This window comes from Larus michahellis, chromosome 6 (genome assembly GCF_964199755.1).
Source record: "Larus michahellis chromosome 6, bLarMic1.1, whole genome shotgun sequence".
In the NCBI taxonomy this organism is placed as follows: domain Eukaryota; kingdom Metazoa; phylum Chordata; class Aves; order Charadriiformes; family Laridae; genus Larus; species Larus michahellis.
In genome coordinates this window covers 37,739,232-37,763,589 of record NC_133901.1, presented here as the reverse complement: position 1 = coordinate 37,763,589, position 24,358 = coordinate 37,739,232, and the positions used below count along the sequence as shown (strand labels likewise).

The 24,358-nt window shown below is 38.3% G+C and overlaps 1 protein-coding gene across 3 annotated transcripts in view; it reads left to right on the top strand.

The window, feature by feature from the left end:
* The window catches only part of MYPN (myopalladin), a 76,772-nt gene that overhangs the window by 8,341 nt on the left and 44,073 nt on the right, over positions 1-24,358 (top strand). Inside the window, exons 1-2 of one of the 3 annotated variants that reach the window (XM_074590006.1) lie at positions 6,890-7,126; positions 17,601-18,539. The exons of 1 other annotated variant lie outside the window; for it this stretch is intronic. In XM_074590006.1, coding sequence (XP_074446107.1) covers positions 17,602-18,539 — 938 coding nt within the window. In that variant the 5' untranslated portion in view covers positions 6,890-7,126; position 17,601. Of the gene's footprint in view, positions 1-6,889; positions 7,127-17,600; positions 18,540-24,358 lie in introns of those variants that run through there. One more of the 3 variants, XM_074590007.1, reaches the window with a different exon arrangement.

Here is a 24,358-nt window from a genome sequence, read left to right as displayed (position 1 = left end):
ATCAACATCAAATCAAGCTTCCTCCTGCTTCACTTCCCCACAGAAAGTCATCTTGGTTATCAAGGGGATTAGCACATCCTCTTCAGCAATCAAACCCGGTTTCTGGGTTATCGATAAACCAGATTTTGTGTTTCTGTTGATTACCAGACATAGTCTCCACCAAATCACTGGATTTTATAAATAGGAGTCCTCATTAGTATTATCTCCATTTTTACTCTATTTGATTTTTTAACCATTTTTCAAAACAATCTTATGTCACAGGTTGCATCAAATTTTAGCTTATTTGGGCAACTGTCAGTCTCTATATATCAATATTTGTGGGTGCTCTACCAGTCATTGAAGTCTGGTAGCGCTGACCCCAGAAAGAAGGCTGATGCGAGCCAAACCCTGCACCCAGAGATGGGGGTAACTTCAAGGAGATCCTACTCAGCCACATGAGCACTCCCAGGTAGACCTCAGGCACTTTATATTTGAAATGTAAAGGGAAACTATCCCCTTTAAAATTTGAATGCTAGCAAATTAAAGAACCCAGCTGCTTATAGAATGTTGTTCAGATATCCCAACTTAAAGAAAGAATTTCCCTTACAAAAGAAAGAATGTAGGAGAACCTAACAGAATATTAACTGTACAGGGAACAGTAAAATGGTACTGAACAGACACTTTTTGCAAACTCTTTTGAATTACAGGCATTGTAGCAAGTTGACCGAGTTCTTTGAAAGGCTAATATTATACAAGGTAGTATTGTACTATGGATAATACTGCACAAGAAAAAAAAAGATCATAATTTAAAATAAAGACACAGTGTCCTTCATGCTTTTTTAGGCAGGGAATACACCTTAAAGAATCTGACACTTCTACAGTTGAGTAAAATTTTTTTTACAAGAAAGGGATTTTACAAATCCCCTTTTACCATTGCCACCCATAACATCAATTATTTCATGTTCTGGAGATTATCTCTGTGTTTTATAGAAATGTTTATAACACTTTTCATCTGTACCATTTGTACTGCAATGAAGCTTGTTTATTTTTACCTAACCAGTTTTACCAAACTGGCATATTTTTACCTATTGATTCATTTCGAAACGCAAATAGATGGAACATTGGATGCAACTGGATGAGGACAGTACAAGAGACTGTAGCTGTATGCGGATGACTGAAAGACAGCTTTCATTACTGTGGCTATAACCAACTTCTTGGAAAAGTCTGACTCCTCTCCTACTGATATTAATGACAGAACAATCACTGATTTAATTGGAAACAGCAGCAGGCCCCATAAATTACTAGCACATTTCGTCTAAATAATTAACGAGACGACTGAAAAATTCTGTGGTAACACTCAGGCAATCGTCACATGATAAAGCTTGTTTTGGGCTGGGTGGAAAAGAAATAGGCACTGAAGGAATGTTTCAACATTATTATTTGTGCCTTCTACAGAAAAGAGCTACCATTTCTTTCATCCTTCTGATATGTCTCCACTTCTAAAATTAGGATCTGAGTTAGAATCACACAATACCTGGCAGGCTCATGCAAAGAGATGCACTGCAAAATGATATGAATAGAAAATATCTAACTCATATTATCTTACACAAGGTTTGCAGACCACTATTGAACTAGCTTTATCAGAAACATCCAGAAAATTCCTATTAACTCTTTTCTCACCAAAAGAATAATGGCCTTAGAATAATTCATTAAAGTTTATCAGCTAAAAGAGAAATAGGACTTGCCACTTCTGTTTAAATTACTGGACCCTTAAATGTAATACCTCAAGCAGCAATTAGTCACTGATGCTTCAAGAACAGACATCATTGCTACTGTCCGAAGCCGCACAGGTAGGGACCAATTCCCTGCCCCTGGAACAGGCTAGTATAACAAAAGACAAAGTGGATACTTCATGAGTCAACATTCATATTTGACCAGCAAAATGGTTACAGGTCTGCTAAGTCTCTCTTCTGAAGTTACTCCCTCAGCCCATTGGAGCAAACTTGTCTCACTCGCTGTCTGTTTCATACTCCACATACAAAAGTGGTTGGTGGGATGCAAACCAAAAGTGGGTAGGAACCCTGTGCTCCACAGGGCTCTGGAAAGATCTGCGAAGTCCCTACCTCTTTGGAAGTTGACTGCAAAGAACCTTAAGGAAGCCTTCAAAGAAATGGAACGTTTAGTATCTTGGTTCCAGAATTTCCAATGGAAATTTTAAAAAATCACAATCTAAACCCTTATCAGAAATCTAGGACCAATGACAAAGACAATATTAATATTTTTGACAGTAACTGGGAATTGGATTACAATCACAGGGAAGAACCCGGTCTTGTAGAAAATCTTGCTTAGACATGGTGAGATTTTTTCCTCTTTTTCCAGTTTTCCCCATCTTTCCACATTTTCTGTTTGTGAGATAGCTGTATAAACACCATCTTCCTACTCTGTATAATTGAAGGTGGTAGTCACAAAAGACAATGATTATTGCTGCTATTGCGCATATTTATGGGGAATAACAGAGTCTGCTGTTGTATTGTATATTGTGCGTTTCCCAATCACTATTCAGAAAAAATCCAATAAAACTGGTATGCAAAAGTGGAGTTTGTGTCTTTTCTTAAAACTTTTTCTTATATACGAAAATTCAAGACACAAGTGTAATCATTAGTATGATACCACTGTTTCTTTTGAATGTCTTTTCTTTTGTAGACTGGGCTTTAATAAATTTACGTCAAACCTGTAATTATATCTTATAGGCAGTAAATTATTTGATTTTCAAAAGCATGTACTGTGTTCCTCTAAATCTAGAGCAAATTCCTATTGCGTCGTATAGCACCTTCATGAACCTTCATGAACCCATTTGTGACAGTATGGTAAGAAGTTATTATGACATGTCTGAGACGAGCTTTTCTTGCTATCAGTTGGAGCCCTTTGAATGTGAACCCCTCTGTCAGCCTCAGACAGACAGTGGGACGTGAGTTTGCCGACAATCCAAACACAGATTTGTCATTTCAACTGTTCGTGTGTCAGTTCCTGGTCTCCACACAAAGTTCCTGGAGGATCTTCATCTGCACATTACCAACTGCAATTCTGAGAATATGCAGACCTTCTCCACAATACTATATAGTCTAGTTGTACTTAGGTGTCCTTTGAGAGCAAGGAAATTGCCCACTGTTGCGTGAATGACAGTCTACTTGCTTTTTGCAATGTAGAAGCAGTGCTGGACCATCTTTTTCCTTTTTTGTTTGTTATTTTTTTGCCAATGTGATATATAGAACATATCAGCTCTCTCTGGATCTGCCTCAGCACTCTTGCCTGTCCCTCGCAGAGGCAGACGTGGCAACAGCAATCTGTACTTGCCCATCAGCCAACAATTTTAGTACAGAATCACAACCTGCGGCAGGCACATCATTGCCCATATCTTTAATCATACTGCAAACTCCTTTTATAGGTTTAAAAATTAAGCCAAGAGATTGATGGGCTGTAAACCAGAAAATTCTTTCTCCTGTAGACACTGGTGGCACTTTCTAACACCCCAGAATAAACACCCTGAGTGCTGTTATGTTCTTCTGAAATAATTGCAGAACAGAGGCGAGAGGACATTAGAAAGAGCTTTCATTACCAGAGACACTGCCACGTGAAGAAGTATCGCAAGCTACTCTTGTAGGTAAAGACAATCAAATACCTCCAGACCCTTTCAGGTGACAGATGCTTCTCTGAAACACAGCGTGGGGTGTGAGGACCCGCAGCAGTTCTGGCTGTTCTGGGGAGGGAACGCTCTTTCCATGGTGGCTCCCCATCTTCTGGTCCTGCCTCTGTCCTCTCTCTGCTTCCAGCCTAACTAAATGTCAGCAGCACTCACTTTTGTTCTAAGGTGGAATTCCTGCTCAGAATAAAATTTTGAGGTTTGTCCAGCTGTTTTTCATCGCTAGCTTCTGTGATAAGTATCTAACTAATCAGGATGTCCTGTAATGTATGTCCCAAAGCTTACTGCCAACTTGTAGCTGTCAGCACTATTTCCAGCACTAACCTCTAAAGCCAAAATAAACTTTAGTACAGGCATAATTGTGAGCTTGAGGTAGCTCGAATTGGAGAATTTCTTATTCCAAACTAATTAAGCAAATATATTGTATATGCTAGGTACATGATACTGACCTATATGTACTATGGTCTTAATTGTAACCTTGAAATCACTGCAACTATGGCAAGCTTATGGCCCAGAGAAGTGCTCATCTGTCTCAGTCACTCTGGGATAGTAAGATAAGCCCTTCTTCTCTGAGCTGTTTACAAAAAAAAGGGTGGTAGATCAATGTTGTAAAGGGTAATGACTTCTTCAGATCTTTAGATGCCTTTTCTTTTTTATCTTCTAAAGCTCTAAAACTCTCCAATACTGTCCTTTAGATGGCTTCTTCCAGCCCCATCCGTATTCACAGGGTAACTGTCGGGCTGGACAATAAGTGTGAGATTAAGGGATGCCCTCAGAGGACCCCCAGAAGACAGTACAGACTCCTCATATCATTTTCGTCAGTCCACACAGATGTCTAATAATTGTTCTCTCCCAAATAATGTGTAACCCATCTCAGTTCTCAATTAATAGTTCAGCACGTGCCATTAATGGGATTGTATTAATTTCATCCTAATATCTAGTAAATCAAGAATTTTCCATTTATGATAAATCCTGAAGGTTTACAATTACAGTCTGATAATCCTACTACGGCATAACAGCCAACCAGCCATGTACAAAGTTCCATTTTAAGACTCACTCCTTCTGCTTTTAAAAGTACTTTGGGCTTTGACAGACAAGATCTGGAGAGAATTAGTGCTCATGTAATTTATTCTAGGACACTATGCCTTATCCTAGGGATGCAGATGTTCCCTTCTGCTGGCCAGCAAAGACAAAAGGACATAAAGCTGGAGGTCATGATATCTTGAAGTGTTTTTTTAGTGCTCAGCAGTCAAAAGCTGCAATTCACACAGAGGAACAACAGTATTTTCATGGGCTTTATGCTGTTATTTGCAAACCAGTGAATCTCAAATTCTCTAATGTTGCTCTACCAAGATGACAGCTCTGTAAGACCTGGCACATCTACTGTGTACCCTCCAACTTCTTGTGGTTCCTGGAAGTTTTGTCCTTGTACCACCTGCTGTTACAATGGTCAGCCTGTTTGCCACAGTAAAGGCTCGTAACTTTTATGGTTTCTCAATGCTGTGCTTTCTGCATAACCCTTAGCTCATTTGTTGCACAGCTTATTCAATGATTTTGCAATTCTAGCATTTTATATAAAACTCTCTCCTAAAGTGGAAAATTTTTGCAGATTTTTTTTTTTATCAGATCGAATAGTCACTTTGGATTGCTTAATTTTGCATATCATGCACAGACAGCAGTTCACAGCTCAGCAAGACTCCATGCACATTTTATAATCATTGCATCTCAGCAGAAGTCTACATAGATTTACAGTTATTTCATCTGATACATTAGAGTTTATTTTCAGGCTTCAGAGTTTGTAGCCTACAGCTACTGTAATGTCCAAGCCACAGTAACGTGCAGTGCAGTATCAACATGCAGTTCCTGTCAGCACTGTAAGGCTCACATCTACTGTTACAGATATTATAAAGGACACATTGGATCTGTATTCCAGGCATAAAGTTACATTAGACATCACCCAACCCATAAAATGCCTAACCTGTCCCTAAAAGAAGAGCTGACTTCACCATACAACTTTTCCATATCACTGAAGAAACCACACCGCAAATTAATGCTCACAAACTATTCCAACAATGATATTTCACAAAAAGAGAGAGAAACAGAAGAAAACTCCCCCCAATGCATCAGGAAATTTTTCAAAAAAGAATTGCCTTTACCTCTGAGTTTTCACACTGTTATGCCTCAAAAAACGTCTTTTTGAAGAACTACATCCCACAGGAGTACCTCTGTTCTAGCAAAGGTGCTCACTCGATAACATTTTGAGAGAACTGGGAGAAAGTCAAAAAGCCAGCTAATTACATCATTAGCTGTGGAAAGGGCTGTATATCAATTCCCCATAATAAATGCGTAACATTCCAGTAATCTTTAAAAATCTGAATTGTGATGAGCGTTTTTAATAACACAATATATCAACTATCAAGCAGCATTTTTGGTAAACTTAACTGTTCAGAATTACAGATTATTTTCTGTTGCTGGTGTACAGGATGAGTAGCAAATAAAATCTAGTCTCTATATTTTCCAAGTGATCTGGTAGGTTTTAGTCACTCAAGGTTTTAACCAGTAGGTCAGTTTTACAAAAGGAAATACTATATAGTAACAGGGTTTCTCTGTGTACCGCTTAAGAGATTTTTAAATTATTCCACCTATGTTTATATCTCAGTTTTATTTACAGCTAAGTTTCACTTGCCTCTTTTAATTACTTTCCCCCCAACAGTTTATTTCTGTGCATTCAATCACAAGTTAGAAGTTCTAGCTTTTTGAGGATTTGTAGTTAGAGGCCATCCTGAAAGATTTCTGCATTCTTGCACTGTGTTTATTAAATTGAACACTTCAAAGAAGTCAGGAATATTTTACTATTAAATCACACGCGTTTGCTGAGTTTGCCTTTGCAGTTGCAAAACTTTTACATTATTACCGGCTGATGGGTTTCCCAGTGACTGTAATCTTCGAGTTCTGATCAAAACACAAAGACAATAGCAGTAACTAGTAATTTTAAAGGGCTGAAGTCTAAACCGGCTGACAAGAGTAATACAATGCCACTACAGCGCCTCTTGGATGAATCAGCAAAACCCACATAAGCATCTATAGGGGACGTTTCATGAGTGAGGAGAAGGCACTGGGTGCCCATAGGTGCTGCCGGAGCGGTGGATTCCCTGGCCAATGAGGTGGAATGCTCCGCGGGCACATGGTTTACGCTGCTCAAAATAACTTGGGACCTGCAAACTGACAAATGCTATTGCTCCGGTGGTGACAGGTTGTCCAGCTTCTTACAGCCATCCTCATAATAACGAAGGTTAACTTCCTTCACTGTATGGACTCCTAGCTGTTTCTGTTCCTGAGGACTCAAAGAATTCCCTCGCTTCCTTACTTTAATCTCACACTTCTGGATAATTGTCATCGCTACTGACTGCCAGGGCTGGGCAGCAACATCTGGAGGAATTAAAAAAGGTAATCCCTCAACTTTAGATTGGTCTACATTTTGATTTTGCAGCACAGATGCAGAAGGGTTTGATAAGCATGTATATTTGAATGCTAATTATTGCTGGTGAGACATATACAGGGAACAAATCATTTTTAAACTGACTGACTGAAATTCTGCTGAGGCATGTGCATTGCCGAGAAAGAGAAACAATGTTCTGCAGCGGTATAAAGGTCTTAAATAGCATTGGTGGGGTTCTCAAAATCCCTTGGAGCCAGTCTGACTCCTCCAAAGAGTCAACAGAAGATTGTAACGACCTGAAAAGTTCCTTGCCGGGACTGTATTCTTCTTCCCGCTTATTTTCCGTCCATGTTCTGAAATACTTACATTCTGGTATTCAGCCTTAAACCAAGATGCCATAATTTGGATTTCCTTCTTAAGCAAAATCAAACCTAATTTAACGTGACCCCATAGTTAAATACTTTCTATTTATTTATTTATTTATTTTGTCGTGTAAAATGACCCCACTGGCTATATTTAGTGCTGGGAGATCTGCTCTCTGGATTAATGTACACAACAGCTGCAGAAACAGTCCTGCTAGAAGGGCATAGCTCTCACCCTTGAGCTCTCACTATCTCCCTTGCTCTCTTTCTCTCTCAGAAAAGTATTTGACTGTCAGTAGCAAATGTTTGGCCCAATATACTGCAACATTAAGCAGTAATCAGAAGCCTGTCTTAAGTTTTACAAAATAATATGTCAACAATTGACAAGAGAACGGAGTAGCTCTTGAGTTTACGTCAATAGAACATTACACAAATCAAGCTAAAGACACCGATTACTTTATCAGTAATTTTGTTTTGGTCGTGAGGTTTACATTTGTGAAGATGCTCTAGAGTTTAAGAGTGGAAACAAAATCAGCAAATGTTAATGGAACAATTTCATAAACTTCAGCTCTGCTTTTCTCCCTCTCCTACACTTCCTGAAGATTCCTAAGGTCAGGATATTTCTTTCTTTTTGTCTTTCTTTTTTTCTTTCAGAAACAGCTAACAAAATTACACAGCAATAGGAAGTGTGTTAGTTCCTGTAGCTGAGCAGAATGATATTTATTATCAGCAATTATTTATAGGCAATTCAGGAGTTAGATTTCGTATTTGACAGACTACCAAAGACAAAGAAAGACAAAGCTCTGTGCTGGTTTGCTATTCCTGTGCATTCTGTAGAGATTTTACAGCAGGTCTTGCTGTGCTACTGAAGGAATGTTTCTGATCAACAGCTGCTAAGAATTAGCACTCTACGTATATTTGCACATAAATACAACATTAAGATGGTTTGTTAAAAATTTACACAATACCATAACAGCAATTGGACAATGCAATGTAAATCATAATCTAAATCACTGGGGGAAAAAAAATCTGTTTACTTTTCTGTTTAAAACTTAATTGGTTTAGTACTTGTTTTCATAAACTGTAAAATTCTACAGAGACAGGCAAATTAATTCTGCCTAATATAAATCTTATTTAAACATTGTACTTTGAAAATATGATTCAAATGTGAAGACTTTTATGTTATAATGTTCTGAGGGAAGACTGAAGAAAAAGAATAAAAATGATAGAACAGCGGACAAAAAGAAACAAATACAGTGAGAATGTGAAAAAAGAAAAGCACAATTGAAAAACCTTGGGGGGAAAAATGCAAGTCAGATTTATTTTCTGTCTAATTTAAGGCTTGAGTTCCCTTTTTCACTAGGAAACAGAATTTGTATGAAAACTGAATCTCATTTTAAAAACAAAACAGCCCATAGATTTGAAATGACCAGACAAAAACATGTGCAAACGCCACATAGTTTGCATACCCCTGCTTTTCAGGGCTTTTCTTTGCCCAGTTTATGCTTGTTCAGTCTGGCTACACAAGCAGTTGGTCGCCCAGTCTTCAGATACACAAGTATGAGTTCTTTAACATTGGTGCCACCTACACGCACGGGTAGAATTGAGACTTCTGCTCAGTGTTTTAAGCTGTGCAAATTCTCATTACAGTACCTTGTGCAGTGCTGTAATTTGTCAGTCTAGACTGAGCCCATGCAATACATAAATTACTTTTTAACACTGAGAGCTAAGCTGTAGGTTCGGTCTCAAACTAAAACTTTACAGTAGTCCTCAACTGCATGCACTTGTGGATTTCTGCACTGCTCGCACATACTGCTGGCAAGAATAATACAAATGAGCTAGTTTAAATCATTTGGGTCACAGCCCATGAAACCAGATTTGCAGTTTTAGCTATGAAAGTCCTGCAGAGTGGTGTGCCTGTGTTTGGACCAGGATAAATGAATATTGCTGCCTGTTAGTTATATTTTCCATTGAGGACTTTTGTATGTACAATTCAGCACCAAACTGTGGACCTCTGCTGTATCTTTTTGGGCCTTTCATATAAAGTCTTCCTTGTATCGGCAAACCTTGAAGGAAACTGGACTATACACATTACTTGAATCAACAAAACCTTATCCTACATTACGAGCACTTGAAGTACTACACTCGGAGCTTGTCCTGACATCTGAGGCCTGGTCTTCACACGCCAATGGGAGAGGAGGATGGAGAAGCATCCCAGGCAGGCCTAAAGACAGCCCTCACCTGTTTTCCTTTTTGACCTTCTAATTTAAAAATCAGATTAGATTTATTTCAGTTTCCATTTAAATTTTCAAGATACTGTTTACCTTGCAGTTCAAGGAGAGCCACTGAGGAGGCAGAGAGAACTTGAGACATGGGTAAGAAAGGGTCTCAGTTCTCATTTGGACAAACACTAAGGGATAGTAGTAATAATGAAAAACTAAAGACTTTTTGTGATCAGAGTAAAAAGAAAAAAGTTCTTTTCATTATATGATAGTATGAAGGAAATGGTGAAAAAGTTCAAGAGGTCTCAGGCCAGGGCATAACTCCAAGTGCACATAGGCCTCTTGCAGTGTGTTCTACTGACCAAAATGACCTGGAGAGAGGATTTATCCCATCCCATTTCTGAGATGATGAATTCCAACTTGTTTTTTCTTTTGTGGGCTGTGTGATTATGCTGTCAGCAGGAAAGGGAAGAGACGTTAGGGATGAAATACAGTGGTAATGAAGAATGCATTTCATCTCTCACATTTCTAGCACCATAGGGACAAATAATCACTGTTTGCTTGTAAAATAGGTGCTCTTAAGGCTCACTAAAGTTTCTTAAAGCAAAATGGGTGCTTTTAAGGCTTTAACAACTGTACACTTTGAGGCACATTCAAATGCCTGTGGGTGAAATGGTGAACACCTCCAGACAAGAGGAAAAGAGCTGTGTTAGAGGAGACCAACATCACTACAGAAAGCAGTCTGGATAGATCCTCTGCTACAGAAATCCAGACTCTTAAATATTCCCAGCTTCAAATCACTTGCTTGTGGTTTGAGATTATTTACCTAATGTTCATAAAATATTCACATGTTAAATTATCTCTCTGTAAATTCAAATTATTTATTACTTTAGCATAATATTTTAACTAAATATAGATCATATATAACTGTATATGGATAACTCAATTCTATATTCCCTTTCCAATGAAAATCCAGATAGCAATTTCAGTTTAAAAGGAATTTATAAGTAGTTTTACCAGTTAAGGCCCCAATCCACTATCACAAGCATTCAAAAGATGAGGCATTGTTCAACTCCCAAGCCATTAAAAATTTATTAAAAATAAAGAAATTTCCCCAAAATTCTAAATATTGGATGTTCTATATTTACCTTTTCCTTTTCCTTCCCTTTCTTCTCTTCCTTTCTTTTTTCCCTTCCTTTTAAAAGGGAACTTTCTTGTATAGGTAACAATTTTCAATGTTTAAGATTTAAATTTGTAGAGGAAAACTTTGCATTTTTCCTGAAAATTCCTTAGAAAATTTAACCATGTGGCATTTACAAATAGAGGGGCTTCAAGGTGGGAGTTAGTAATTCTGTTCACAGCTACAAGTAAATCCTGCCTAGTTTAAGTGAAGTTGCTCCAGGTCTATCCTGCAATGTATCTAAGTGCAGAAGCCGGGCTATTAGAGATTTTATTTACACAAAAGGGCCTGATTCTACTCATTTTTCTGAACAAAGGCAGTATTCACCATACATCAGTTATAACAGCAATTAAAAAATCCCTTGTGTGAAGATACTTAAAACACCACCAGCAGCAGTTTTTTCACTATTTACAAAACTATATAACTGTGACCAAGAAACAGCTTCCAGCCTCTTTTAGACTTACAATCAAGTAAGAGTTTTAAGGTCTGGAATTTGTAAAACAGACTAGAGATGGAAGAAAATGCAACATATACTTAGAACATTAAAAATATTATATTGAAAAACATATATAAAGAAGTAGGATGTTTCCTAAATCTGGACATAACCTGTAGCCTGCTCGTTCTTAGAGGTATTTTGTTTCCATCAGAAGTTGTTATACTCCTGGGCTTGGAGGCTCTATATTTTCCATTATTTAATTACGTTACTTGGAAATGGAGTTCAGTTATCTGCTTTCTTGATTCATTACAAAGAATAGAATTCAAAGCTACTAATGTGTCTAAAACAGAAAAGTAAACCACCTTCTTGTACATAGTTTTCCAAACACAATTATTAAAAACATCTTACTCACATCCCCAAACACACACTAGACCTTAATCCCCTGCTCCAGCCTAACCTTTCCTATGTCTGGAGTCTCAAAGTCTGTCTTGCAGCAGTTACAGCTTGTCAACGGGCAGTAATGGAAATGGTGACAATGGCAACTGCTAAGTGGGAATTCCTGCAAGCACGTAAGAATGTGATTGTGATCATTAAATGTCTGGAAGACAGATCGCTTGTGTCACCTCTTAGCTTGTTTTTCATAGCTGGAATCATACAGTTGAAACACCCGTATAACTGTTAGTGTTCAACAGCGTATAGGTAAATGCAATTTATGTGCAACTAAATTAATTGGAAAAGGATATAGCCTCTAATATCTGCTAAACTTTCCAGTCTCCAAACAGAGATGCTGGGCATACAGGTCCAGAGCCTGCTGATACTGGGGTTTCATAAGAAAGCAGTCTCAATTAAACTAATGGTAGCTTGAAAAGCTAGACAAGGACAACATGTACTGCCTAAAATTACTCATTTTTAACTACAACTGAAGGCCAAAGAAGACGTTCAAATGCTTTTTGCATTACATCTGCTATTTGCAGATAACCTCTTTATTATGACACAGAGGAGTGTTTGCAAAAAAACATCTTTAGGGCATCAAGCGTTCAAAGCTGTCTCTCACCAAATAAAACAGAGGATCTGCACTCAGATACATCCGGATTCGCTTCAGCTTTGCTGAGATTTCACTACTGCTGTTTTCTTAGGAAAAGCTCAAATTCTTTCAGTGATGACTCAGCAATGAGTCTAACCAGCCTCAAACAAGAGGAAATTAAAGGGTTCGGTGTCACACTGCACAAGCTTCCTGCAGTGCAATTTTCCTCTCTTCCACGTAAGGATTTTCAGGTCAAGCCACTGCCAAAACAAGCTGTGGAAACTAGTTCTACCTTTGTGAACATTTTATCTTAAAGATCTCTTGTCATAAATATAGGCTCTTGGAAACTCAGAAAGCTTGTGCAATTAGTTGGCTAGTGGAAACTGAATTAGTAGACTGAAGAAGTTAATGCAGTCAGTTTTGTTCACGATATCCTCTGATGCCTCTCGATACAATAGGTGCCCAAGTTCACTGCTGTTAGTGTCCCAAGAAAGCAAAAAACGTTGCCCTCAATGCACTTGTTTGGTGCTGTAGGTAATGAACCAGTCAACAGTAGAGAACTGCTGACTGCTGGAGTCAGTCATCCCATTTCCAATCCCAAATACCACCAGTTTAGAGCTATTACTTGTAACTAGCTTTGCAATTCCTCCCCTTGACACTGGTTCATTATAAAATAGATTTTTCCAGTCTGCAAAATTATTGGTGCTTTCATTGACACCACAGATTGCTGTCTACTGTGTTTTTACTAGGGTTTGTCCTTCTTACTGCTTATTCAACAGAGTTCTCTGCAGAGTCATCTGCACTTATCTGCTCAAGAGAGGTATCTGCAATTACTGTATCAGTTTTGCGAGCTCCGTGATACAGCAGCGGTGTGCCATGCATTGCCACTCACAGCCCGTGTTCTGTGACCCTGCACACTGGGGGGCTGTGGGATGGTTTCTGTGCAGCCACAAAGACACTTCTGTTCCAAAGTCCCAATCAGGAAAAATGAAAAGGAAGGCTCAAGGCATATCAAGGCCAATTCCACATGTCGGTCCAAACAATCCAGAAAGTCAGGCAACGAGAAAGACTGAGTTCAAGACCAGATCTTAATTTTAGAGCTTAAATTCCAATTTTGTCAATAGAAATGCTAAATTATTATTAATTATCATTAATTAAACCTGTAATAGCATAGCTGTTCCTCTGGTGACATCTTTTCACTCACTAGAAAGATGGCTTAATAGATACTTTAGAAAATATATTGAATTCAGCCTTATCGCTATCTAGCCCAGAGACCCTGTCCGGCTGCATGCTTGGTCTTATTTGAACAAAAGCTGTTGTCCCCTGACTGTGAAATCTCGAATGGCTTAGCCTAACCAGTGCTTCCTTCAATTATCAGCCCTCTGTAGTCCTTGGAGAGCATAATTCCTTGTAGAAAAAAGAAAAGAATCTGGACATGTCTCAAGGCATAAGCAAGGCATAATTAATAATTGTAACTGGATTGTCTGGTAGCCTCACAGCAACATTTGCTGAAACTCAAAATTAGAAATTACAAATTAGAAATATCACATAATTCAAAGTATCTTCAAACTTCAGTAGCCAAGCACTGCCTCAAAGCGCTACATTTGACTAGTACCCAACTTCTTCCTTACTAAAAATAGAATAAAAAGTTATCATCTTCTACACAAGCTGAAAATAGAGAAGAGTTAGATATAATATTTTGACCCTGGGTGAGCTCTAAAGAAAAGTGACAGCACTCTAAGGATTAAGAATTTGGCATGAGATCCATTCTCATCAATATCTTGCTTCCCAACAGCAGAAGGAGCACTCCGCTCTCTTCCACATCTTCTGCTCCAATGGGCAGAAGGAAAGAAGCTGTTTCAGGTCCTTTGCTGGGAACTGCTTGTTTTCTCCCATTCACATCTGTTCAACTGCCCTCAGAAGGCCAGAGACAGGGTTGAACCAGCAATTTGTCCATTTGCTTCCTGTATGTTCACTCAGGACTGTGACAGACAAGTGGGTTTTGCTCTTCCATGTATGGCCCTGCTGTCTATCCTGCTCATCCGAACAGAGGATGCTTTATACAACTGCATTACAGCCAGACAAAACGAACCATCAGCACATGGAAGTTTTGATTGGACTAATTTAATTTCCTCTTTTTTGCAAACTAGAATTATAAAGCTATTTTGCCAATCTAAACACATCTTCTTTGAGAGCATCTCCTTCATATTGCAGTAATACTCCTTAAGGAAATTATTTCTCACATTAGCAGAAATTATTTCCTTCGTGTTTCAATGCTATGTTAAAAAGATAAACAAAAGATGTGCAAGACCAAGAACAAAGTCTCAAATAACCACACTGAACAGTTACTTTACTATTGTCATCTGCAGAAAAGCTGCACTGCGATTAACAACCTCTGTTGAAGTGGACATCGCACTTAAATCAGAAAATCAAGCTATTATCTGTACAACAGAGGAAAATGAAACCCTGAATAGTCACAATCAGATGATTTTCATACACCCTCTCAACAAAAGCATTGCAGTTCTTCAATTTCATTTGACTTTGGCAGGTTTTGATCACACAAATATTATTTCCCTAATTGTGTTTCCTCCATAGAGCGTCCAGTGCTCTCTGAAGACCCACATCATCTTTTTTCAGCTCTGATGACCTCTACAGACATTAAGATGAAATGAAGATATGCCATTCTGAAATGTTTCAGAAAGAGTGGCCAAGAAATGTTGCAAGCTAAATTTTGCAACCATGTAAAATACATACTCCTCCAAGTGTGTAAAATACAGCCTTCCACCGCAGCACCTAAAGCTACACAGAGACACATAGAGCTGGAAGTTATAATTTAGCCAAAGCCACATGCAGAGAGGTTAGTGTGGAGCTGCATCCCTCCAGGGGTATGCTGAGAGACTGTACCTTCTATGACATCCCACTAAAAGCACACACCGCTCTCTCTTTGCAGGCTAAGCCAGCTGCATGGTGCAGAGAGAAGAGCTGCCTGTGGCTCTGCTTCTTCCCTTCTGTTTTTAAGTAGATACCTGGGGAGGAGGTCTAAAGCAAATTTGCCCTGTGTTACAGCTATATTCTAGTTCATTCAGGTGCAAGGTTTGTCTTTCAGGCTGCAAACTCCTTATGTCAGAATGTATTTAAACTCTTCAGAGCTGAAACTGTAGCTTTAGCTGTGACCTTTACAGCACATAGTACGCTATCAGCACATAAACAAGATAATATAACCCCTTAAACACGTTCAGCTTCAGTAATGTTGCACAGCTGTTTAAGAAGCAAAAGCTGAGCAAGCAAAAGTAGTATCCATAGGGCGGGAACTTTAAGCCTGAGGGAGACCTCTTTGTTCTCTTAAGAGGTTAAATTATATACTCTGTCCAGTCATGAAACAGCTTGCATTATCTCATGTAGGCTTCCCAAATCAACATTCTCTTATGTGCAGCAGCTTCACTGAAACACCCTGACAGATAATTTAATGCCAAGTGTTCAATTAGTATTGCAGACCCTGGCTCAGTTGCAGGGACTAGATCGGGTGCTTAGAAGCATATCATTTATATGATATTTTATTTGTCATTTTTCATACAGGCACAAACTTACAAATATTTTGGTTGTGAGCCTTTGTTGTTTTACTGATTGTAATAAATCAATAAATAAATCAAAATCAATAAATCTAAAATGCCAAATATTTATGTAAGAAAAAGAATTTCAATATTAAAAATCGTGCCTCAGGCAGAGGGATTAAGGTCTCAAAATGCACATCAGAATATGATAGCTTTATGTTCATTCATTGAAGAAGAATACGAATAGTTTAAATTGGAGCTTTCCTTTTTGTAAATAAGGAAGAAGGGCTGTCGCTCACATTCCAGGAAGAAATACCGCAGCAGTACGAGGTATTACCACCTCATTTGCTTTTTACCTGCCCTTTTCCAGGGACAACTGTCCCACTAGCAGAGCAGAAAGCCTTTCACAGCAGAGATATCTTTTTTACCCTTCTTTTCTTTCTCTGGCAACTTAAGCTGTCGCATAAGGCTATGAATGGAAATGGCTGAGGCAAGGGCACACATGTTCCTTTCTCTTGATGCCACAACAGGAACAGAACCTTTTGCAGTGCGACAAATCAAACACCTGGGGGTAGGAATATTTGAAACCATCACAGCAAGACTTGCCAGGCCATAAACCATGTAGGAGAGAGACACTGTGCACTGCATATTCTGAGAGACAGATCCAGTAAATAGTCATGCACTTGTTTCACTAGCTGTGAGGTATCAGCTCTCTGAAAGGTTGTGAAGAGTATTTGTCTTATTTGCCTTCATATTTAAGGCACCTTAAGAGGAGTGTGTTAATAGGATGTCTGAATCCCTCTACATTCATAATGGCTCTTGTGTAAATAAAAGGGAGAATATTACGCAGAAGTATTTACTTAAGTATCAAAAGGGATACTTTAGCTTTGCATATCAGGCATGCAGGTTAAGTATGGGCTTTCTGATACTGTCTTCTCATCTGTGGTACATTTTTTCAGAATCAGGATGACCGGAGTTAGTGATTTTTAAAGGCCTGTAGTACAAGTGATGTTCATACCAAATAATGACATAATTCTCTACTTACTTTAAATAGCTTATTAGAAATAATGCTTAATTTAAGAAGGTATAGAATATTTAGCACCATTATTGCTTCCTATAACGCAATATCTTTAAGCATTTTAAATGAAAAATTGCCATTATAGAATTTTTGTTCTTCTCTCCCCTTCTCCTTCCTCCTGTCATCCCTCAAACATTTTTGAGGGTTCATTTACTTACTATTTCAGTGTCTTTCAAGCTAAATTTACTTAATTTAAAAGCACTGTTATTCTCTCACAATTTTGAGTCCTTGAAAAACGCAGCATTTCATCTATTTGATGAGGTTGTTTCTTAGCTGGAAACACACATCAGCAATGATAAAGAATAGACATTGAAACTCAGTTAATAGCTTTGTAGTTGAAGTTTATACTGGAACAAAGTATAAATTACCACACTTGCAGTTGCTTTAGCTATGTAAGGCTACTAATGGTAGAAAGTGATAAAAGATGAATTTACCGGGTAAAGGCCACAGTATCTGGCAGTATGTACAGAAGCAGGCCTTTAAAACAAGGCCATACTTACAAGTTGATATTCAGCACACAGATGCACTTTGAAAATCCTGTGTTCTGCTTTTCAGAAGCCTGTAATTGTGTGCAATCAAAAAATTTGCTATTGATAAGGTATGGTCCTATTTGTCCTTTGTGTTGGCAGCATGCAAGACGACAGTTTAGAATCCTCAACTTCAATATCTCAACTTCTGAGAGAAAGTTATTTAGCTGAAACTAAATGTCAAGGGAAGAGTGAAAGAAGCAGATCAGAAGCAGCTTCTCACAATTTCCATTACGGCAACGCTTCCGGTGATTCAGATGAAGTAGCTGCCCAAGATGACCTTCCAGATCTCTCTGCCTTTTTGAGCCAAGAAGAGCTAGATGAAAGTGTAAACCTGGCAAGACAAGCTATTGACCAGAATCCACTGGAAAATAAACAGGATGAGCTTCAGGCACATTCACAGCATCCCCCAGATCATCTGAAAAACACAGGAAAACACAAACAAATGGCCCAGTCCACAGCTTTGAAAACACCAGACAATGGCCCACAGTCAAACTTTTGTCAGGACCATGTCAGAAATACAAAGGGCTCCAAAGGGAGCTCTCAAGATCTAAAGAAACAACACCTCCCTTCTGAATCAGAATCAAAAAAGGAATTCCTAAACAAGGCGGCAGATTTTATTGAGGAGCTCTCATCACTTTTCAAAGCTCACAACTCTGAACGAATAAGGCCCCGAACATGCAAAAACTACCGGAGCAAAATTGATTCTAAGAGTAAGCCTGCTCAAAAAGGCAGCTCTAGCCTATGTAGCACATCAGAAAACCGAGAAAGGCTTTCCATTCCAGTACCTCAAGACCTGGAAAACAAAGCAGAGAAAACGTTTGAACAAACAGATGATCAACAGGCGGCAAACTTGGAATCTATCAATCAATTAACAAGTGCAGAGCTAAAAACAGAATCAGAATCTGCATCCGTATATTCTGATGAGCCTATTGGACAACCACCACGCTTTACTCAAAAATTGAAGAGCAGGGAAGTTCCCGAAGGAACCAAAGTGCAATTGGACTGCATTGTGGTAGGAATCCCGGCACCTGAAGTCAGGTAAACGTATTCTGCGCTTGTCATTTTGTATTTCCGTAACAGTAGGTGTATGCCTTGCTCTTTCCGGGTATGCATATGTTTCAGTAATCTGTAGCAGAAGTCTCTTGATCTTGGTTATTAAAATCGATTAAGAAAAAAAATTGCCTCTTTAACTCATACAAAAGGTTGCTTATATTTTAAGACATCATATTTTGGGACATATTACTCTCTTGAGTTCTAGAGAACTGTTTTTAAATACTGTACTTCCATAATTAAAAGAAAGTGCTAACTCCTTAGTGAGAAATGTTATCTTGATGGAAATCAAGACTGATTGTGTAAACTGGCTAAAACCACTGATGGCCACGATACGACACGCTGATGTCTGAAGGTATTTGAGATGAGTGAACACAGGATCCTATAAATCAAAAACATCAGAGAGGAAAGGAGTTCATTTAAGTTATTATACAAATAACCAGAAGCAGCTCAGTTCTAATTCAGATTCTGACAATGATTCTGCTGTGACTTTAGAAAAAACACTTCTGTTTTATCACGTATAAGACACCCTTATTAATTGACACTTATTCATGTTGTGTGACTAGCCTGCTAATTCTGATGCTTCAGTTTCCACCTATATCTATGAGGATTTTGAAAGTTAAATAAGTAACATTTGCCAAGATCACTGGAGATGAAAGGAAATGTAAAAAAGCTACACTTTATTCATCAGTGACATCAGTGGAATGAGAAACAGATTATTGTAACTTTTAAATTCATCTTGAAAATTCTTAGATCTCATCAGCATTTCTAAATCTAAATTTGTTCATATAGAGCTCATTAGTCAAATTTACCTCTCACTTACAGTGGCGGAGTTACATTTCCTTTGCTGGGACTGTACCAATCCAATAGAAAGGAAATCTCTATCCATTTTTTAGAGACGTACTATACATATTTGCATCCTAATATCTGCAGTGTCATAAATAGCCACTCTTAGTCTAGATGGTTGCCTATCCTTTTATAGGCATTTTAGAATTCTGTGTTGCTTTTCTAAATATTGAAAAGAACTCTTTGCATCTTCAGCGTCTAATTAAAGGACTCAGTGCTTCACAGATGGTCCACTTTTTCCACTTGTCAGCTCATTGTATTCCTTATATACTTCAACAATGCTGAGTACAACACTACTACCACTTCTACTGCAGTCACCACCTTTTATCATCTTTCTCACTGAACTAATAGGCACAATAATCAAATGAAAACTATCCCAACATCCAAAGATGGAAGCTCCACAGATTTTTTGGTAAAGAATCTTTGTCTTCCACTCCCTTGGATTTCTGGCACACCAGCTGTTAATTTTTCAGAAGGAAAACACTTTCAAAATGTGCTATTAATTACATAGGAACAAGGATCTACAAATTAATCCTCTTGTTATGGACAGCCTTGTCATGAAGACAGGAAGTTACCCAGTTCATAGGATCCCTGAACTGTGACTGCCAGGCCATTTTGCCCCACGTCTGCCTTCAGTAGTATCACGTAGGCTCTCAGTCCCTAACAAGAGCTTGACCCATAGTGCCAAGCAGGGTCTCTTGTCCATGGCAGGAATGTGAACTTCCAAAGGATTGAACAATTTGTTTATAGAACAGGAATCCATTCTAAAGCTGGGGGAAATACCTTGTTTGGGAACGATATGCTTTCTACTATGCTTCATGCCTAAACTCACTGTTTTAATTAACAATTTGGAGGCATTCCCTTGGTGGATATTATACCATTATAAATGTTGTATTGTGTTCAGCCCTTAAATTCATAGAGGAATCTGATTAAAAGAGAAAACAGTGCCAGAAATTTGTTTTTTTTGACAGAAAATAGATATGAAATATCATCATCCCCCAGATATTAGCAGCAGTCTCTGAAGACTTCTCTTGCTTACAAAGACTTTGCAACTTATTTCTCCAAGCACTTCCCTTGATAAATCTTTTTGATATTAAAAATGTCAGTAGGATCCCTGGACATGAGAAATATTTGTTTTTCTCTCATCATTCATAGTTTATAATACAAAGAAAACAACTGAAATCTTCTCTTATGTACAGAGACCTGTACATAAACTCCATCTGGCTTTCCCTGTATCCAGAAAAGGTGAACACTGAATTGCTCATTTATAGATATTTATTCCAGTGCACAATGTTAATTTTATGTATTTCTCCAGAAGGCCACACCACCATCCTTATAGCAGCACATCATGCCCATGCTGTTGACACATACATAAAACTGACAAGGTGTTCATGCCATCTAAGTTTAGGCATTTAACAACTATCTGAATTAGAAGCTGACACTATAAAGTCACTGAAGCCTCGCAAGGGCAAAATGGAGAACCTAGGAACAATGACTCATCTCGCGAAGTATCCAGGGATGGCCAGGATGCCTGTGTACCCAATTCAGGGACTGCTTGATTGGAATTGGATGACAGGTATCTTTGTAACTTGGGTCTATTTTTGTCCCAACAAAACTGAAGCTTTTCCATTGAAATTGCTATTTCAACATTTGATTTTGCATACTGTAAATAATAAAATAAGCTTCTTATGTGAATGACAGTCAGTACAGGAGCTGTTACACTTTTAGAGAATAAGCATCCATGAGACTTTTCCAACGATAACACGCTGCACCAAAGAGAAATGCACGCTTGGTTTACTGACTCATGCTTGTAGCCAGATCAGGGTCTTAGAGGAGCTAACACAAACAAATGCTGATGCCCTGAGGTCAAGGGAAGTAGGGACAGGGAGAAAGAAGTCCCATAGGGAAAATCAGTCCCAAGCAGTCAAGTTCAAGAAAAAGATCAGGCTCAGCTTTCAGTGTCACAATTTAAGCTAACAAATAAAAGATAAATCACAAGGGGATAACTTTGAACTCTTTCTCCCCTTGTGTTTTTGTGTGTGTGTGGGTGCATGTACATGCTGTATTAAGGAGAAAGCTGGGAATACTAGCTGCTTGAACAGAGTTCCCCGATGATAATTGTTAACAAAACTTTTGTCCTGTTCATCCAAGATTCTTTCAACTCCACCAATGTGTAGGAGTAACACTAAGGAAGGATGTAAAAAAATTCACTTGCCTGAGTGATAAATATTCATGTGCTTCCAGTGATCGTGGACTTTTTAGTCACTGCTACAGCACAAGGAAACCAGAAAATATAATGTAGTTTGGGGTATGTGTTCCATTAACCACAGGGACCATTGAGAACGCAGGGTTTTTTCACTAAAAATAATGCTTGTCTTTGATCTGCTGTGCAAAGCTTCCAAAATAGTGAAGGAAGCATCTTGCTGGCCATAGTTGTGGAACTGTGTCGAGAACTGGGCTCAGAAGCGGCAGCTGTCTTGCTCTGAGGCTAACAGTTCTCCGAGCTTTGTGGTGAGTTAGTTCAGTATCTGCGGAGCTGGGCAAGGAGAGAAGCATTCTAATAGCTAAGCAAGAGAGACACAAAAATCAGTAATCTCAGGAAAGGACTAACTGTCAAGATGGCAACTGATGAAAGAAAGCTTAATTCTAACTGACTTTAAGGCATGTTTTCTTCTTCCTTCAACTTAGCTGAATGATCAAGGTCAGTAAACATGCATCCTTTGGACACACATGTGCTAATGCGTGCTTGCCTGTGTCCCTTGACTTCCTAACCACAGGATGGAATCCCAAGTTACTTGCAATGCTTCTAATATAAACAGTTACAATGTAGAAGTGGTACTGTGGGAACCCAGTGCATTGTGAAACAAGAACAAGATTCAACAGGCTCTGTAATGTCAGTCAACACTAGGAGCAATCATATGGTTAAAGTGATGTAAGGGGGATTAGAAAGAGAAACTAGAGACAGGAGATTCAGAAAGAGCTTGATCACAGGAATGAAAAGGACTGGAAAATATGATGGATAGATACCACGTTTGAAAGCAAGATGGTACAAACCAAAATTGATGAGTAAAAAATGGCATAAATGACATTCATGATGGATCAGGGTCAAAATATCACTGGCAATGATAAAGCAGTAAAATTTACAGCCTTGGCAGGTAACTCTGGCATTCACAAGGGTTCACTGAGGGACAGAAAATAGGATAGTGGAGCAAGAGAAGAAACTGGGAACTGATTTGAAATATCAGTATATGGAAAGCTAAATCCTGCTTGGCTGAATACAGATAGACCTGTCCAAATGCTTTTTAAGATAACTCAGCCGTAATCTAACAACCCCACATGTTAGAGGAAGCTCGTTAAGCCTACCTGTCTAGAAAGAAGTTTCAATGAAACGTTACCTATTTTTCAGTATCGTCAGCTGAATGCAGTGTCACAGAAGAGATGAACACAGATTGATACTATAGTATGTGTGCCTCTAGCTAGCTCAAACATTAGCTCACAATTAAAGAGCACTACTACAATTATTGGTTGATTACTTTACTCTGACTATACTGCAGTTTAGAAATAAGCATTTAAGAGAAGCATGTAGCATATTTCCAATGTGTTAAAGGTTTTGATGACCTCCTTCTCATGCTTCCTTCTACAGTTCTGTTTCTGTATGAGTAATGATAGGTGTGACATTCATTCCTCTCTGTGAGGAGAGCACTCCTTATTCCCTCAAGTTCAGAGGTGCCTACATTTTTCCAAACTGTTTGGCACATCACTCCTAGGTTAATTTTACTTATGAATCACATTGCATGGTTTGGCATACACAGCTATCCTGGAAGTGTCATGAGGATTTGATGTTCTAAAAACAGGCTGTATGTCATAAGGTTTCCATGAAAACATTCTTTAACATAGGCATACAAAGGTTAAAAAGTGTGTTTTAGCGCTGCTTTGTTTAAGGAGACTAGATCTGCAACTAATCATAGATTTTTAGAGACTGAAGTCACGTAAGATTGATTAAGACTTTTTTTCCTGGCTGCCAAATGAAAACATTTATCTGTTTTAGTGCTCAAAGCCTAGAGAGCTAAACTTCTCTTACATGCAACTCCAGTCAAGTCAATGGATTAAAACCTAGGATGTATTTGGCATGGCGATGACACCGCTTGTGCTTAATGTGAACCTGCCTTGTATGATTACAATTCATGGCAGGAATGAAATGTCAGTGACAGAGAGTATTGCTACTTCAGTCATACCACGTATCCCAATGTCAGAACTCCCCTTGGAACTGACATTTCATTAGTACCACACACAAAGTTTTGATGGTAAGAATAAAATAAAATGTTAATAAGCAAGGAATAGATATGGCCATACCAAATAGTCACATAAAGCTTAATTTCACTAGAGAATTGTTTTTGATTTACAAGCATTGCAAAGAGATAACATGCATGCAACACGCACTTTTTCTTGGCTTAATCTCAAAATGCTTTAACATTATGGTGAAAATAGTAACTAAAGAACACACTGAACAGGAGAACTAAACACAGGTTTGAAACACAGTTTTTTTCCTAAAGTTTTAAATCGCTTACGTTGCAAATTTTGGACTATCAAAGGAAAAAATAAATGCAAAGAAAAGAATTAACTCAATCCTGCCTCATTGTCTGTTTGAGTCTACTAAAGGAATATACTAGTCACATACTACCAAAGTTAACTGGAAGAAGTAGCTTACATGGTGTATTTTATTTTGCTTATAGGAAATTAGAATTGTGCCTCACAAAGGCATGCAATACAGACTTATCTCCAGACAAACATAACAGGTTAATTGGAAAAGCTGATCAGTAGGAACACAAAGAGTTCTTATATCTTACCAGTGATTATATCGCAGTATTTTGTGTAATGTGTTTTGCTTTATGTGTCACATAAAGCAGTGAGGAGCCACATTTGTGTGGCTAAATATATAATATCACTGTACTGAAAAATGT